This window comes from Erigeron canadensis, chromosome 6, assembly GCF_010389155.1.
Source record: "Erigeron canadensis isolate Cc75 chromosome 6, C_canadensis_v1, whole genome shotgun sequence".
In the NCBI taxonomy this organism is placed as follows: domain Eukaryota; kingdom Viridiplantae; phylum Streptophyta; class Magnoliopsida; order Asterales; family Asteraceae; genus Erigeron; species Erigeron canadensis.
Genome location: NC_057766.1, coordinates 42,460,237 through 42,477,080, shown reverse-complemented (window position 1 = coordinate 42,477,080; position 16,844 = coordinate 42,460,237). Strand labels below are relative to the sequence as shown.

At 33.1% G+C, this 16,844-nt stretch overlaps 2 protein-coding genes across 5 annotated transcripts; both read left to right on the top strand.

The window, feature by feature from the left end:
* The first annotated feature begins 895 nt into the window (after positions 1-895).
* Positions 896-3,877, top strand: LOC122604040 (protein NETWORKED 4B-like). 4 transcript variants are annotated; one of them, XM_043776933.1, is made up of 4 exons: positions 896-1,014; positions 1,753-1,864; positions 2,077-2,436; positions 2,518-3,877. In XM_043776933.1, the coding sequence occupies exons 2-4, from the start codon at positions 1,771-1,773 to the stop codon at positions 3,639-3,641; spliced, it is 1,578 nt and encodes a 525-aa protein (XP_043632868.1). In that variant the 5' UTR covers positions 896-1,014; positions 1,753-1,770; the 3' UTR covers positions 3,642-3,877. The 4 variants fall into 4 exon arrangements, with proteins under 4 accessions (XP_043632868.1, XP_043632865.1, XP_043632866.1 ...); XM_043776930.1 differs by having other exon boundaries at positions 2,077-3,877; XM_043776931.1 differs by having other exon boundaries at positions 1,745-1,864; positions 2,077-3,877.
* Positions 3,878-12,412: 8,535 nt separating this feature from the next.
* Positions 12,413-16,668, top strand: LOC122605837 (protein ENHANCED DISEASE RESISTANCE 4). Its single transcript, XM_043778793.1, has 3 exons — positions 12,413-12,702; positions 13,878-14,030; positions 14,130-16,668. Exons 2-3 carry the CDS (start codon positions 13,910-13,912, stop codon positions 16,427-16,429), a joined length of 2,421 nt encoding a protein of 806 aa, XP_043634728.1. The 5' UTR covers positions 12,413-12,702; positions 13,878-13,909; the 3' UTR covers positions 16,430-16,668.
* Positions 16,669-16,844: the final 176 nt, after the last annotated feature.

Below are 16,844 nucleotides of genomic sequence, written 5' to 3'. Positions count from 1 at the left end.
AATAGGTACGGTTGTCTGGTTATGTGGTTTTGGACCACATGTGCGGCCATACGTCATATGTTGTACGCTCCTAGCATAATACATGCCGTAGCCTTTTGTAGGCGTTGCCAGGTATGTTTGAGGCTTATGAATTAACATGGCTTCAAGCGATAGGCATTAGGTGGCAGGAGCCTTTCTAAGCCTTTACTCATGATTATTGAACAAGTATAACGAGCATTAGGCGGTGGGAGCCTTTCTCAGCCTTTACTCATGATTATTGAACAAATATAATGAGCATTAGGCGGTGGGAGACTTTCTCAGTCTTTACTCATGATTATTAATCAAGTATAATGAGTATTAGAGATGATACATCATCAATAGATTATGTGAAGTTGTTTAAATTAGTAAATAAAGAAAAAAAGAAAGATATTTTTTATTTTCCAAATGCTAAAAATTAAAGAAAAATAACAGGAATCATAAAGAAGCATAAAAAGTTCATTACGATTTTCTATATTCATTTGCAAAATCTTTGAAATATAAATCCATGAATTCAAAATAGGAAAATTAATCAATTTCAAAAATCTATATCTGAAAAATTAATAACCAAATATGCATTCCCGCTTTACAAATTCCAAAATTTTGAAAAAAAGAAACGCATTGAGCGGCCCAAATCACATGTGGGCCTTCCAATAATTGCTGTCTAATAGCTGTCCCTACTCACATGAAACTTCAAATGCAAACAAAGTACCATAAACACCCCTCAACGTTCTTCCCAAATCAATTAAAAAAATTTGAAAAAGAAAGGACAATATCGTCAACAAACAATTGAACGGGCAAAAGGCGGGTAACATCGGGTCCCTAAATTCCGTAATTATCTTGGTGTTCGGAGCCTCTATCTAACCCATTTATCCTTGTCTTGATACACACACTCTCTCACTCTGTAAAACACACACACACTCACAAAAGTTGGTTTGATCATATCATTTGGCACTTATCAATTTTTTTTCTAATCACTCTCAGTTTTCGTGTAATAAGGTTAGTTTATAAATATCAGTTTCTAATTTAATTTTGGTTTAATTTCTTATTTAATATTTGGTTATGATTCTATGTTTTCGTTAATCAAATATTATGTTGTTTAGATATGATTCATCAGCGGTTTGATCTTTATTATTCTCATTTGTTTGAGATCTGAAATCATGTAATCGTTAGTTTAAATTAGTATGTGTATCTGTATCTAATATTCAAATATTGTTCCGCGGTGAAAATGAAAAATCCATACTATCACTTATAAGTTATAACAATAATATTCCCTGCTTAAAAAAATCAGAAAAATAAGAAATTCCAAACACCACCATACTTCTAAGTTTTAAGTTAGATTATACTGCTTTTTCTAATTGTATTTAAACTGTATTTGCATATAATGATCTAAAGTCTAAACCAACATGCTCGAATTTGAAGATTCATTTCAAAGTGTTGGATTTTTAACATGCTGTTTCGTTTTCATTTGTTATTTATGTATATATCTACCGATAGTGGTTGCTCTCGTTATTTTCAATGTACAATCATTTAAGAGTGAAGATATGCCTAAAAAGTTTGGATATTTGAGTTATTTGTTGTAGTATGTATATCCGTAAGTGTAGATTGACTATATATAAAGACTCTTTCGTGTTGACTGTTGGCTGTTTGTTACCTTGCTAGTGTTACAAGCTATTACTGAACGATTGAACCGATATTGTATTTAGTTACATTGTCTTAACATTGTTAGTGTTGCAGGCAAGTTGATTTGTTTACATGGAGGTCGTTGAATCCAAGTCGCAGTCCCTTGGGGAGAATGGTCATCAGATTAGTCCTGAAATTTCTGTATGTCTTGCCGAAAATGTTGAAGGTGAGTTCCTTATTCCACACATATATAAATATAAATCTGTGAGAGCCATCACAATATATGAATTACTTCTCTAGGGTTTGATTGCTTGATAATTTACTTCATTTCTTGTACATTTCCATTAATATATTAATTTAAGCTTAATTTTGTTTTTTGGACTTCATATCTTGTACATATTATTCCATACACTGATCGGGCTTATTGCTTTTGGAAAGCAGGGTTTCAGCAGTGTATCAAAGAAATCCTTGTGCTTATAGAAAAGGATGGAAGTTTCCCTGATATGACTTCTGAAATATATGATGAAAAGAAATCTGAATTGAAAACACATGTCACTGAATTGTCACGAATGCATGGTTTGTTGGCTGATCAACATGTTCATCTGATTGGAGAAGTTAGTAGGAACTGTCCATCTCTGATCAAAAACCAGAATCTTGATCCGTGTGATTCAAGCTCTCCTCAAGTTACTCAGATGTTTACCCCTGATCAAATGAGTAATACACGCAAGTTTAAGACACCTATCGGTTTTGATGTGATGAGCTCAGGAGGCGGTGGCTCCTCTATATATAAAATTGAAGGTTCAGAGTCTTCCTTCTCATTATCATCAGATTCCGATTCAGAATCTTTCATGTCTATTAACAAGCTACTGATTTCACCAGTCAATGATGATGCGATGAAGGCGAAAGAAACTAAGGTCCCTGATGTCTTGCTTTCAAAGATTTCTTGTTTGGAAGAAGAGGTCGCTAGTTTGAACAAAAAACTTCAGATTTTAGAAGACGAGAATACTAAGTTGAAGCAAAAAATTCAAGAAAGTGAATCAGATTTTGAAATTCAGAATACCCATCTTGAAGACGAGAATGCTAAGTTGAAGCACAAGATCCAAGAAAGTGAAACAGAATTTGAAATTCAGAATAGCCATCTTGAAGTTGAGAAAGCTAAGGTAATTGAGCTGCAGAAACAGGTGGATGACCTTGAATTTGTGATTTATGACTCTAATTATCGAAATAAATCAATGGGAGAAGAATTGGAGGCATCCAGAGAGAAACTATTAGCAGCAGAAGATAATATCTCAAAACTAAAGCAGGAACTGTCTAGCAAAATATTTGAACAAACTCATTGGTTGCAAGGTCAACTTGGGTTGAGTCAGCAAGAAATAGCCTTGTTACAGAAGCAGCTTGATTCCGAGAAAGACAAGAATCTTGGATTGCAAGAGGAGGTATATTCATTTGTAGTTGATATATCAGTACGTGATGATCAAATTTCAGAATTAGATACAAAAATTGACCATTTCATGTCTGAAATTTCACTACTGAAAAGCACACATGAGGCGAAAGAGGATAGCTTGAATGCTGATATTAGAAGGTTAAGAATGGAAGTAGAAGAAAAGTGCCAGTTAGTTGAATATTTGAATAAAAAGATGGATGCGTTGATGTTAGAGAAAGATGGAGTTAAGGCTCAGCTGGATACACTTCAAGCTGAGAAGTGTCATCAGGGGAATGTCATTCAAGAACTGGAGACCTGTTTGAATGCACTACAGACTGAACATGTGCAGGTACTTTCATCATTTGATAATGCACAGAAAGTCACAGATGAACTAACATTGAAAGTGGCGGACTTGGAAAGAGAGGTGGATAGGCAAAGGGAAGTTATTTCCGACAGAGCGGAAGAGAAAAGGGAGGCTATAAGGCAGCTATCTTTCTCCCTTGAACATTACATGTCTGGATACAAAGAGCTTCGTCAAGCATTCGTTGGCAACAAAAGGCGTGCTGTTTTGACATCTTGATTTCACAAACCCTGCGATGTGTCTACAAGTTTGGTAGTTCTTTGCTTTGATTACATACAAACCTCTCTTTTTTAGATATAAACATTCACATCATGCTCATTGGCAATACTGTGCCAATTTACATGATTATTTTAGTATTGTCTCTTTTATAAATTTCAAAACAGTTTATTATGCCTAAAATGAAAACCACATCTTTGGGGTTTTTTTTTTTGCCTGTACTGTTTTACGCCATAAGATAAATCAACCTCAGAGTAAGTGAATGTGATTGGCCTGGGACATGCAATTTTAGAAGCTTTGTAGACATGCTTTTTCTTAAATGGGTAAATGATCTAGACATTGAAAACTATAATCTTGAATCCCATATAATCGATGTGGGTTGATCATGTTGTCTTGTAATTACGTTTTAGTTTCCATCCGTTGTTGATGCTCAAAAGGGAGTTTTAGTTGCTCAAAACGGAGTTTTAGCTGATAATGGGGTTCTTGGATTCTTGAATGACATTGAATATGCTAGGTGTTGTGGTCAGTTTTGATTGTACATGTTAATCTTGCATCCTCATAAACCTTTTCATAGATCTTAGAAATGAAAAATATTAAACTAAGTAACACTAATGACATCACCATCCATGGCTATAAGCCAAGTCCACATTGTCTTATTTCAGTCATTGCTTTGTTCTAAAAGAAATTTATTTTATACAATTGAATTTCTTAAAGACGCCCAAAATAGAATTAAATATGCACATCAAACAATTTGCATCTAAAATTTATCAACCAAAGAGTACACATTAGCCGAAAGTATAATAGAACAGTTTTACTTCGCAAGCTAAATGAGGCTCTAAAAGGAAAATTTGATTCAGTTAATGATTTGAATAAGAAATTGGTCGCTTTGATGTTTTAAAAAGATGGCATTAATGCTAGGGTGTGTGTGTGGGGGGGGGGGGGGGGGGGGGGGGGGGGGGGAATGGACCTGAGAATCGTTTTCACTTTTCACAACAGTACAACTCAATAGCTAAAGACCTGTTTGGTTTCAGTTCAAAACTTACAATTTAACTTCAGCAGAAAGCGGGTTGAATCTGAAACGGAGGTGGGTAAGCAAAGGGAAGCTATATCATATTGACATATTGTATCTAATAGTGTAAAGGATAAAAAAAAAATGAAGTTATAAGGCAGCTATCCTCATTTGTAACTAGAACAATACATGTCTAGATACATTACAAAGAACTTTGTCAAGCACTTGTTGGTACACGATCCGTCATGTGCCAAAGTGTTGATAGTTTTAAGTTTCTGAGCCGATAAAGCTATTGTTTTTACTTACCTATATATATGCTTCCATCACATATACTCATTGGTAAGCCTTTGACAATTTACATGAGTTTTGCATCCATTTATGGGCAATCAATATCTGGTTATTTCTTAGTTTCTTTAGCCTAACATAAGATTACCTTTAACGACTTATAATTACCGAATGTGACGTTGACATAGGACTTGCCAAGGTCTAAAATATTTTCTATATGTCAACATAATTCTTTTCTATTTGTATATATGTATTACCTTTGAAGGTAAGCTGACTCTTTCCTAGTCTTACGTATTAAGTCAAAGAATTTTTGAAATGGTCATTGTAGACCAAGTCCCCGGTCTTGCACTCTTGCTTGCATAGTACATGCATATGCAATATGTTCTAGCTTTATACTTTGATATCCAAGTATTATAGAGCACTTTATACCACACCATTTAAGAAACATATATCTCATATATAATTCTAGTCGAGTATTCTTTGTTTTAGGGGTGGAGCCAAGTCGGTGCGAGAGGGGTACCATGGCCCCCACTTTTCTAAATTTATTTACAAAATTATTCCTCTATCTTGTTAATAAGTGTTTAAAATTAAAGAAATTTTAGACGGTTTCCTTCCATTAAATAGAACTTTTTTTTTTGTTGAAGCCTTACAAAAGCAAAAATGTCAAAGTTGAAAATACTTTTCCAGACAATTAGCCCTATTTTTTTTATTTGTACCACTTTAGAAATTGAATTTCAAAATTAAATTGTTGATTTATGATGGAACCCTTAATCATGACTAACAACAAAATATTGTCATTTTTATTTTTATGACAATTACATGTAACTACTTTTAGGCGCAAAATAGTCATTTGGTTAATTAAAAAAATAATCATTTTAAGTAGTCAAATATGAACATTTAAATTGATACAAATACTACAACTACTTTACATAAATTACCTTTACATCAATAATTTACGCTATTTGCCGCTACCACCACCATCACTCGTTGCCGCCGCCACCTCATGTTGTTACCAACGTCGCGTCACGACAGTCACGTAGACATTAGTTTAATAATTAAATATATGTGTAGATTGTAATTACCATTCTAAAAACATGATATAGTTAATAGAATATAACTAGCCTTTCAATAAAATCCATAAATCGCACCATTTGTTGACTTTTGGATTCAAAACAACGCTATATTCTTTGATAACTACTTCATGCGCACACATATATATATGCTTTATTAATAAATAAATCAGATTTCTATTACACATATTAAAGGTTTATCGTCTGGATATCAATAATGATCTAGTTTTTATTTTTTAAAAAGTTATTACTAGTTTCTTTCTTTTAATCAAAATTACTTTATATGACCATGCGCATCTTGTAAATTATTGATCAAAGTATATAGAGGTTTGACATGACAATCTGACACGTTAATTAGCTTGTGTAGCAGGTTACATTTTAAAAAACATAACATGCATGTATGTGTATTTATATATGCTCATCGAAGACTATCACTACAAATTAATAATAGTGCAATATAATCCACGCTTTTAGTTAGAATGAATAGATTATAAATATTTGTTACATTTTTATGTGTGTAACATTATATTGAACTGAAGGTGTATAGAAATTTATCCATATTAAAAAGTGAAAATTTTTAAAAATTCACAATTTTAGGTATGGACTTTCATATTTAATTTGTGACACAAATTTTGTTCACGCTAACTGTAATACGTAATGTGAACAAATGTGGCATGACATTAAATATAAAAGTCCATGCCTAAAATTGTAGATTTTTAAAATTACATATTTTTTTATTGTGAATAAATTTCTACTTCAATAAAATTTCATATTTTTAAAATTGTAGATTTTTAAAAATGTGATAAACTTTTATTAATTGTTCACACTAATTAAAAGTGTGGATAATTGCACTACTATTTATAATGTATGTAAAATCGCTACTTCATCAATATATGATGACAACTTCAATTCAATATCCTACAAACATTATAATAAAACTAAAATTTATTGTTGAAACTAAATGTTTAATTCCACGACCATTTTAGACTGCAAAAAATTGGCTAAAATTAAAAAAACTGGAAACTTTTTGTACCCTTTCCCTTTATATATTTCTTAAACTATACTAATATAATGGAGTATATAAAAACAAAGGAAGTGATAATATATCTAAATAATTAGCCTAAAAATCAGTCTAATCATAAAATGATGACAAGTAGTAAAATCAAAAGAAAAAAATTAGTGTAATTAACATGTCATCATGATATGATTTTAAAAGAATTTTAAGTTAATTTTCAAAATTATATCTTTTTCAAAACAAATCAAAAATCAAATATATGAATAAAGTGAAAAAAACGTTGTACATTAAAGTGAAAACAAAACAACAACAGAAGCTTTTGACAATTTGTCTAGAACGTGTTCTAGAAGCATATGATGACTTCAGCATGGGCAAAGGAAGTTGTCATGGATTATGCCACATGGCATGATGTCAGTGGGGAAGCACTGGTTTCTGCCAGGTCACCATGTGGCCTACATGTATTGCGTTTCGGACAGTAATACGGTTGCATGTTACATTTACTTCTTTCTTTTGGTGTTTGATGAGCCAAGACGGACGTCTCACGGACCTGCCGAAAACATGCATATCGAATTATCGATTGGCTGGCTTGGACCACCGATTTAATTCTTAAAGCTTTCTGCAAACTTTTAATATAATTTTGGTTCCAAAAAGTAATTAACAAGCACTAACGAAAGAGAAAGGATAATATATACTATTAATTTTTATTAATTTACTAAAAAATACAAGTTTTTCAGCATATTCTACCAGCTAGAATGAGCATTTGGACCGAAACTCGTGACCCGCCCTAAACTGACTTGAACCGACCCGCCCGAAACACTAACGGGCCGGGTCACGGGTCACGTTTTTAGTGCATTCACAGGTCACGGGTCAAACAGGTCGGGTCAGGTGAAGCCAAAAACCGAAAAATTGTGAAGGAAACCCGTGACCCTTACGAACCTGACCCGGACCTTCATGGGCCGGGTCACAGCTCCATTTTTCATGCTTTCACGGGTCGCGGGTCGGGTCGGGTTTTGCCGACTCAGGACCAATGCATATCCCTAGTACCAGCTGGTATTGCTTAGTAGTATCAATTATGGTAGTACGAATATCACTTTCTTTAACGAAATGACTCAGTAAGTAAGGATTCGATCGGAAGTGTAGGATAATACAAAGGAGACGCCTTTTTTTGGAGGCAGACATATAGTAGAGCCAAGTTGATAGATATTTCTTTTGCTCAATAGTTATGTTTCAATGTCAGTGTGTGTCGTGTTTGTTGCTTAATTTGTCATCCTTTCGGTGTTACCAATTAATTGTTCTGTAAGTCATGTACATGGCTTATAGGTCCGGTTAAGTGGAAATGTAGTTCACACATGCCCATTTATGAACTACCCTGTTAATTTGGATTGCAATGTGTAGTCATGCTCATGTTTGAGGTCTCGAATGTCATCAATGTGTCATCTTGAGACGAACCTAGCGAGAAGCACTTATTGAGGTCATAATCATACTTGCTTTTACTAGCTGTTAGTTCAATTTAACATCCTTAGAGTTTGTATAGTTTTGAGGCTTTATTGTATGGTGTATCTTACCTCCTATATATGCATTCCGAAACACAAACCTTTTTCCACCCTAGTTTGTTTGTTCCTAGATGACAGTGGCGTAGCTCAAAGTTATCAACTTAATTATCCCTGCATCAGATTGATTGATATGGAAATACTATAAGATCTTTCAATAAGAACACAAACCTGAGAGACATATCTAATACTATCTTATAAAACATTTTGCCTTTTTTTAAATTTTCAATTCATGATTTGAACTACCTAAATTACTACTCTTCTTTATTCACTAATTTAAACATCTTTATATAATATACCTATAATACTTTTAAATCTCAACCATTCATTTTTCTCTCTACTCAAATCTCAACCACTCATTTTTATCGCTCTTGTCAATAAATCATTTTATTCCTCTATTCATTCAATATCTTTTATCTAAAAAATCGTATATCGATAAATTATAAAAATTGTATGACTGTTCTTAAGATTTCATGCTCTTTTATTAGAGATGTCATTCGATATGCTTTCGACGAATTTTTAAATCAAAGGACGGAGCCCGTATGGCTAATGCATTTGGTTATCATATTCTATGACTTTACCTATCACCCTCATCATCTCACTGCCGCAATGCGTGGGCACTATCTCTCGTATATATAAAAAAAAACGTAAAGCACTCTTATAAATAATCGCAAAATCAAAATATCAAAATTTAGATTGGAATTAATGGTGTAACTTTTAGTTTGCAATTTGTACTCTCTTAATATGTTAGTAGTTTCAATAATAATAATTAGAAGAAAATTATATGTAAGCGGGTCGTCAAACTATTTTTGTGATAACAAACTTGTAGGAAATGAAAGTCAAAGTCAGCGGCGTTGACGTCTGGGTTTACGGTGGGGTACAGTCTTTATGACCACGGCAAACCATATCCAATAATGGCATGCCATGTAGTTTAGTAATAACCACACAAACACACAAGTTGCACAACCAAGCCTTTTGTTGTGGACCAAGGTAACGTAAAACAAAATGTTCTTCATTTCTTCCCTTATATTATATATATATATATATATATATTAAAAATAAAATCTCGTAAGTCAGGCAAAGAATAATATTTTTTTTTTTTCTCATTTTATTTTGGTGGATCTATATGTTCATTATTTTTTACACTATTATTTTTTTTACTTTTTTCTATTAAAACTGTAAATTTTTATCACCACAAATTTATGTAACTTTATTCATTGTTTTTTATACTATTAATTTTTACCTTTTTCTATTAAAACGGTTAAATTTTTATCATCACAAATTTATATAACTTTTTCAAATCTTTTTATTTTATTTTATTTTTTTTAAAATTATTTTACACCAAAAATTTTGATCTCTTACAATTTTACACTAAGGATTTCATTTAAACTGTATGGGTTTCATTTTCACACAAAAGTAATTTTTACCTTTTTTTAAAAAAATGGTTAAGTTTTTTTCACTATAAATTTTGTTTAACTTTTTTTAACGTTTTTTATTTTTATTTTCTTTTATTTTTATAATAAAAACTAGTAAATTGATGATTGTTGTCCTTGTAAAATAGTAAGTTTTGCATACATCAAATTGTAAACTTGAAGTCTATGTAATTTTCACCGGTTTATGGAATTTAACTAAATTGTAATTTAATTTTACTTTTATTATATCGTGTTTGATTTAAAATAATAAACTTTTATAATTATATCATTGATATTAATTGATAGTTTGAAGTTTGATAAAATCTAGCATTGTTTACTTTTATTAACTATAATCTTATTATATTATAATAGCATAACATATCATATTATATTTTATGAATTATAGTGCATCATATTGGATTATAACATAGTGCATCGTATATGTATTATACATCACATATATATTATAATTCTAATATCATAGCCTATGTTTTGTGAAATTATATTTACTTTGTATTGGATTGGATTATAGTATTCCATTGTTATCATTTTCTTTCAAGCTAATAAGCTAACTATAAGTAAAGAAAAAAAAATAGACATTTCATTATGTCATATTACGATATTATATGGTTTTATTATGTTATTATATAATGGGTATAGTGATGGTGTGAAAAATAACTATTTTCTGTATAGGTGAAATATAATTTGAATCCACTTATTTTAAAAGGAACTGAAAGGTATATTGTAATAAGTTTTGTAGACTTTTTACTTAGACTTTGGTTCTCTGTAACCTTCGTAATGGTTTTGGCTTGAGTAGAGGTAAGCCAAAATCGAGAGGGGGAGGTTACTCTAGACTGCCCCAAATTGCTTTGTCTGTTGGAAGACATGACCGATGAGAGATTATGAGAGATTATAAGAGTAGTAGGATTGGTTTTAGTGGATTGGGAGCATGGGAGATGACTAGGATTAGTTTAGCTAGGCGGCTAAGTTTGTTTGTTTTATAGGTTGCTTGCCACCCGTTAGTTTCCTTGGACCAATCAGGCTATATAAGTTCTTAGTTACTTCCTTTTTTATGCATGTAGGCATGGTTATTGTGCTCTAACACTTTTAAAACTGTATTTGTTCATTATGGTTGCTATTGTATGTGTATTGTTGATCTTATGCTTTAAGTTATCTAAGTAGCTTGTGTTATACTTTTCCCTACTCTTAATGTTGTCGGGGATACCCACCAGACAGGTATACAGTCTTACGCTATTTTCGGACGACATATGCGGTAACTGAACTTTATTCACTCTTCGATTTTCAATACTTTATGGCCGGAGGTCCCTATTGGAAGCAGTCTCTCTACCTTTGAATAGAGATAAGACTGTCTACATCTCACCTCTCCCATACCCGCCCAAAGATTGGGTCTTGTTGTTGTTAAAAGACAAATCTCAGCCACTCGATCATTTTCTTCTATTCATTTACACATATGTAAATGAATCAATAGCATTTTCGTTAAAATTGACCTTTTTCAAAACAATAACAAAAACAAAACCTTATTATAAGGTAATAAGAGAGTCCTAAATAGCATTTAAGATTTCGTCTTTGTGAATATATATGTGTAGCTAAATTTAACAGTGTTATACTGTTATCATATTAATTTGTCTAAAGCATTTGGATAACTTGCATTGGACACAATAAAGTTTGTTAAATGAAGTTCAAGTCACGTGTTAATCTTCATTTAATATGCAACAATTCTCTGGATTATACATATATAAAAGCTTGCATTGAGTATTGTTTTCAACTTTTTGGTCTTTTGAATGGACACACTATCTTCTATATTCCCTATATAAACAAACTACTTCTGTCCAAATTAAACAATCTACTTTTAAATTTCACATTTTACCTTTTTAATTTACACTAACACCAAACACTTTAATCCTGAAATATTGAAAATACCCTCAAGAAAACCTTACGTCTAATTTGTCTCCCTTCTTTTCCCCTGAAGCTGCTCACATATTATATCAAAAAACACACTCATACATCTCCATAACAAAACACACACATACATCCCTTCAAAACCGCCTCCCTCTAAAACACACATAGCCACCGCCGTCTAAAACACACATAGCCATAGGTACGGTGATCCGGTAATCGCACGAGTACCACTAATTAACCAGCGTTTTTTTTCCTATACCCCGCCGTATCGCGCGGGTACAAGGCTAGTCTTCTTATATACAGTTTGTTACTCTATTATCAATATCATCAGGAAAAGCTTTCAAGTTTTTATTAAGCAATGAAAATATTAAGAATCCATTAGATAGAGTAAATATAATCTTGTTTCTTACCGGATTAGTGAAAAAAGAAGAAAAAAAAACTCAAAAACTAGTTTATGTAGCTTTAAATGATCTCACCGCCGACTTCATCATCATCTTGTCTCTCTCTCTCTCATATAATTCTTTCTTACTTTTAATTCTAGAGAGAGAAAGAGGAAAACACATAGCAGTCCAGCACAAGACTTATCACAAAGAAGCTTTCATTCTCAATTACGATTATACAAATTAAACACACACCCTTTATTTTCTTTTTCTTCTTCATTCATTAATAACTACCCACCAAATACTTCATTTTCTAGAGAGAGAAATTTAATAACAAACGAAATACAAAATATTTCCCACAACATGATCATGGAGTTCATGTAATCAACATCCTTTCTATTCAAAAAAGAAGAAAATTTTCAGGTTATCTTCTTTTTTTTAGTTCTATTTGTTGATTTTTTTTCTCTGTTTTTGATATCAATATTTTGTTTGTAAACTTTAGATCCTAACCAACCGATAAGCTGTCTTTTTTATTTTCATGAAAGACGCATTCTAATTGATTACATTGTTTCACATGTAAAATTTAATCGTAAAAATCATATCTTTTGTGTTTTTAGTTATATGTTTTAGTCACCCACTTCTTAAATTGGTTATATGCTACTAAATATTGGATCTTTGACAATTTCTCTTCTAACTTACACACTTCCTGGAATAATTATATATATTAAACTTGTAGCTAATCACACAGACTATTTCTTTTCTTTTTTTTTAAATAAAAAACTATATTTTGGATATTAGTATAGCTAGTCAGTTATCTTGATTTGTGGGTTTTGGATCTTTTGACAAAATGGGTAAGAACTAAGAATATACTATGTTCCTGGTTTCCAGAAATGGGTTCTTCTTTTTTCATGATTGAATTTCATAGCTTCAATATCTTTTACCTTTTTTAGGGGGTCAATGAAGACTTTTAATCGACTAGGTCTTTCTATTTTTAAGCAAACACAAGTTTTTTGTTCCCTTGTTATCTATGTATTTCATGTTCTGAATTCTGATTGTATTATATTCGTCAAGTTTTTGTGGTTTAAATTAGAAATTTGAGTTCTTTTTTTTTGTAGATGTTTGACTGTAATTTTTGTAGTTCAGGTTTTAACTCCATATTTGTCTTCTTCCAACCAAACTCTAGTTCATAACTTTGATTGAGACTTTTACTGATTTATTTGTCATCTTACCATCACACTTTTTTTCGTATCTATATAAATGCTTATAAATCTTTCAAAAAAAAGGGATACTTTTGTTCAGTTTGAGGTTAATATTAACTTATTTGATGATCAAAATACATATAATTACTTTTTAGGCAATCTCCAATCATACATCTATCTTCATCTATAGATATTAGAAGAAAAAAGGTATCTTTATAGCATATAGTCCTAAAAATATTGCATCTCCATCTATTACTCTAAAAATCTTACCTTAGTACAGTATTATGTTATGAAGTGAGTTTTTTGGTACCCATTTAGAGGATCCATTTAGAATCAGTTACTCTGGAATTTCCTTGATTTGATTCATTATTTACAAACCTTTTGTTCATATAATTTCAGGGTTATCAAAAGTCTTGAACATTTCATAAACTATGACTAGCAAGAATAACAATAAACCCCGCTTAGTTCGTTGTCCTAAATGTCGGAATGTTCTACCTGAGCCACCAGGAATTCCAGTGTACGAATGTGGGGGCTGTGGTGCAATACTTCAAGGTTTGTATACACTTTCTAGAGATATAAGTTGTGTTTTTTATGACATTATGTGTGTGTTTTTTTTGTTTGCTTTAATTCTATTTTAATGTGATGATGCAGCAAAAAAGCCAAAAAACAACACAGTTGATATAACATCAAAAAAACCTGAAGATGATTCTTCAGGAAAACGGAAAATGGAGCAACTATCTGATGATCAAGAAGCTGGCAGCAGCTCAAATCAACAAGTTTTGGTTAACTCTATTGACGAACCAGTTCGAAACAGTGGCCATAGTGATCTGCACAGCTCAACTGAATATCAAGATGTAGCTGAGAAAGCGGTAAATGGTACAGCTGAAGCACCATCAAGTGAAGCTGAAGAGTATTCATCTGGAAAATGGAAAATGAAGCAACCTTTTGATGATCAAGAAGCTTCCAGCAGCTCAAATCGACAGTTACTGGTTCATTCAAATGTTGAATCAGATCGAAACGTATTTCATAATGACCCTCGTAGCTCCACTGAACTTTCGGGTCATGAAGACCCTGAGTCATCTCCTGAAGCTGTGGTTCACAATAGAATAAATCAAGAACAGGTTCAAGACCAAGATCAAGAAATGAATCATGATCAAGATCAATATCAAGATGCAGCTAAGAAGCAAGAAAATGTTGCCATTGATGCCATGTCACCTGGATTCCAGCATTCCCTGGAAAAACAGAAAATGGAACAATTTTCTGATGATCATGAAATTGGTAGCAGCTTGACTCAACATACCTTGGTTAAATTGATTATAGAGCCAGATCAAAAGAGTGATCATGATGAACCTCACAACTCATACGAGCTTTCGTATCATGACGATCCAGAGTCATCACCAGAAGCCACGGTTCATAACAGAATCGATTATGATGAAGAGTTTAAAAGCTGTAGAAATGGGACTGATTTTGAAGACAGCAGTAGTTATTTAAATTACAGGTCTTTTTCTGAGGTTGAAGAGCCAACACATGACAGTATTGCTAATAACAGGAGACTCATTAGGGATTCTGATGGCGGCTCGAAGTCAAGCTTCAAGAGTTTGATAGCAGAAAAGTTGCTTGATACAAGACAGAAAAAAGTGATGCATTTGGATGAAGATGACATATTATCCGAAGATGAATCTGCAGATTTGCATCATCGTCGAAGATTTGATCGTATCAGTTCTGTAGAGACGTTGGAAAATGCACGTTTTGGTGGCACGGGTAATTACTACGGATACGAGGGCAGTGTATCTTCTTTTGATGGAAATGATGATCAAGTCACTCGAAAGAAGCATAATGGTTTGAAAGGAGACACACATTTTGATTCGGGAATCAGGTATCGGTTCAACAGGCATAACGAGTTTCATCCTTCAAATGGACGAGTGGGTAAAGGCGAGCACCGATCAACTGATGTTCGGTCATTTTACAGTTTGAACGACTTCCATGGGTATCCTAGAAATCTTTCATCTATGATCCCCGAAAATCCTAAAATGGAGCGAATAGAGCTCTTAAAAATGGTTCGAGACCTGCAGGATCAGCTTGAAAGAACAAATGTGTCAAACACTCAACAAGTTCCTTCATACTACAATCATGTTTTGAACCATTCGGGAAGATTTGGCCAGCGGATGGCGTTTTCTGGCGAAGCACCGGTGACTGATAGACGACGGGACGCCAGCTTGTGCAACCATTGCCGTCCACAAGACAGGCAATACTCAGCACAGCTTCCCCGCCAACACGTGTGCTATAGCGGGCCTCATTATGGGCAAAACTCGTACTACAGCCCACATTTTTCTGGGGCGTCGACCCCTAAACACCATTCAGAATCTGAATTTTCTGCGCTTGATGATCAATGGCACAGGAATGAAATCAAGAAACGGTCTCCAAAGAAGAAGATATATGTCCGCCCAATTGCAGGTGGGTCTCCATGGATCACTTGTTATCGATGCTCGGAGCTTCTTCAGCTGCCTCAAAGCTTTCTTGTTTTTAAGAAAAGATTCCATAGTTTGAGATGTGGTGCTTGTTCGAAGGTACTTAAATTCACGCTTTCAAATGGAACTCATCTTGGTCAATATTACCCAGAAGAAACGATTGCTGCTCCTCCAAGCAGTGAAGTGGAAGACTATGATAAATCAATCAGGTCACGAACGGGCCCGGTTTCATGTTCAGATCGTTCTTTTCAAAAGGATTACTCTACAGAAACAGATAGGAATGGTTCATGGGAATTCAGTGAGGATAGGAAAAAGGCTACAATGTCAAGAGACCCATCAAATTCAACCCGCCCATCTTCTTCAAAGATTTCAGGCAGCAGTAAGACCAGATCAGAAATCGAGGAGGTTGAGCCAGGGATCAATGGCTCACCGCTGCATTGGCTCATGGGATATCCTTCTCCAAGCAAGGTGATCCGGGGCTGATCAGGGGCATGGAGGGAACGTTTTAAAATGGGTTAATTTATAATGTATAGTTGCATATATCTGCTTTATATAATTTTATTGGTTCTTTTCTTTTGTTCAGGTTGGTGATTGTTACTACACAGAATCCGATATAATTTTTATTTTTGATTTTAATAGTGGACAGACATTTGAGAAATGTATTGTATTAGCATCATTTGAATTTCACCGTTCGAAAATGCACTACGGAAATTATATGACTACTCACATATCCTTCTTTCATGGCTTTTATGGCTTTCATTGAAATCAAATCTACTAAGGAGTATGTTAAAACATTCTAATCCAGAAATTAGCATGATCCAAATTGTGATACATGGTATATTGATTTTACTCTAAATGATAACAGTATATTCAAACTATCAAACAAGTTCACTTTCCT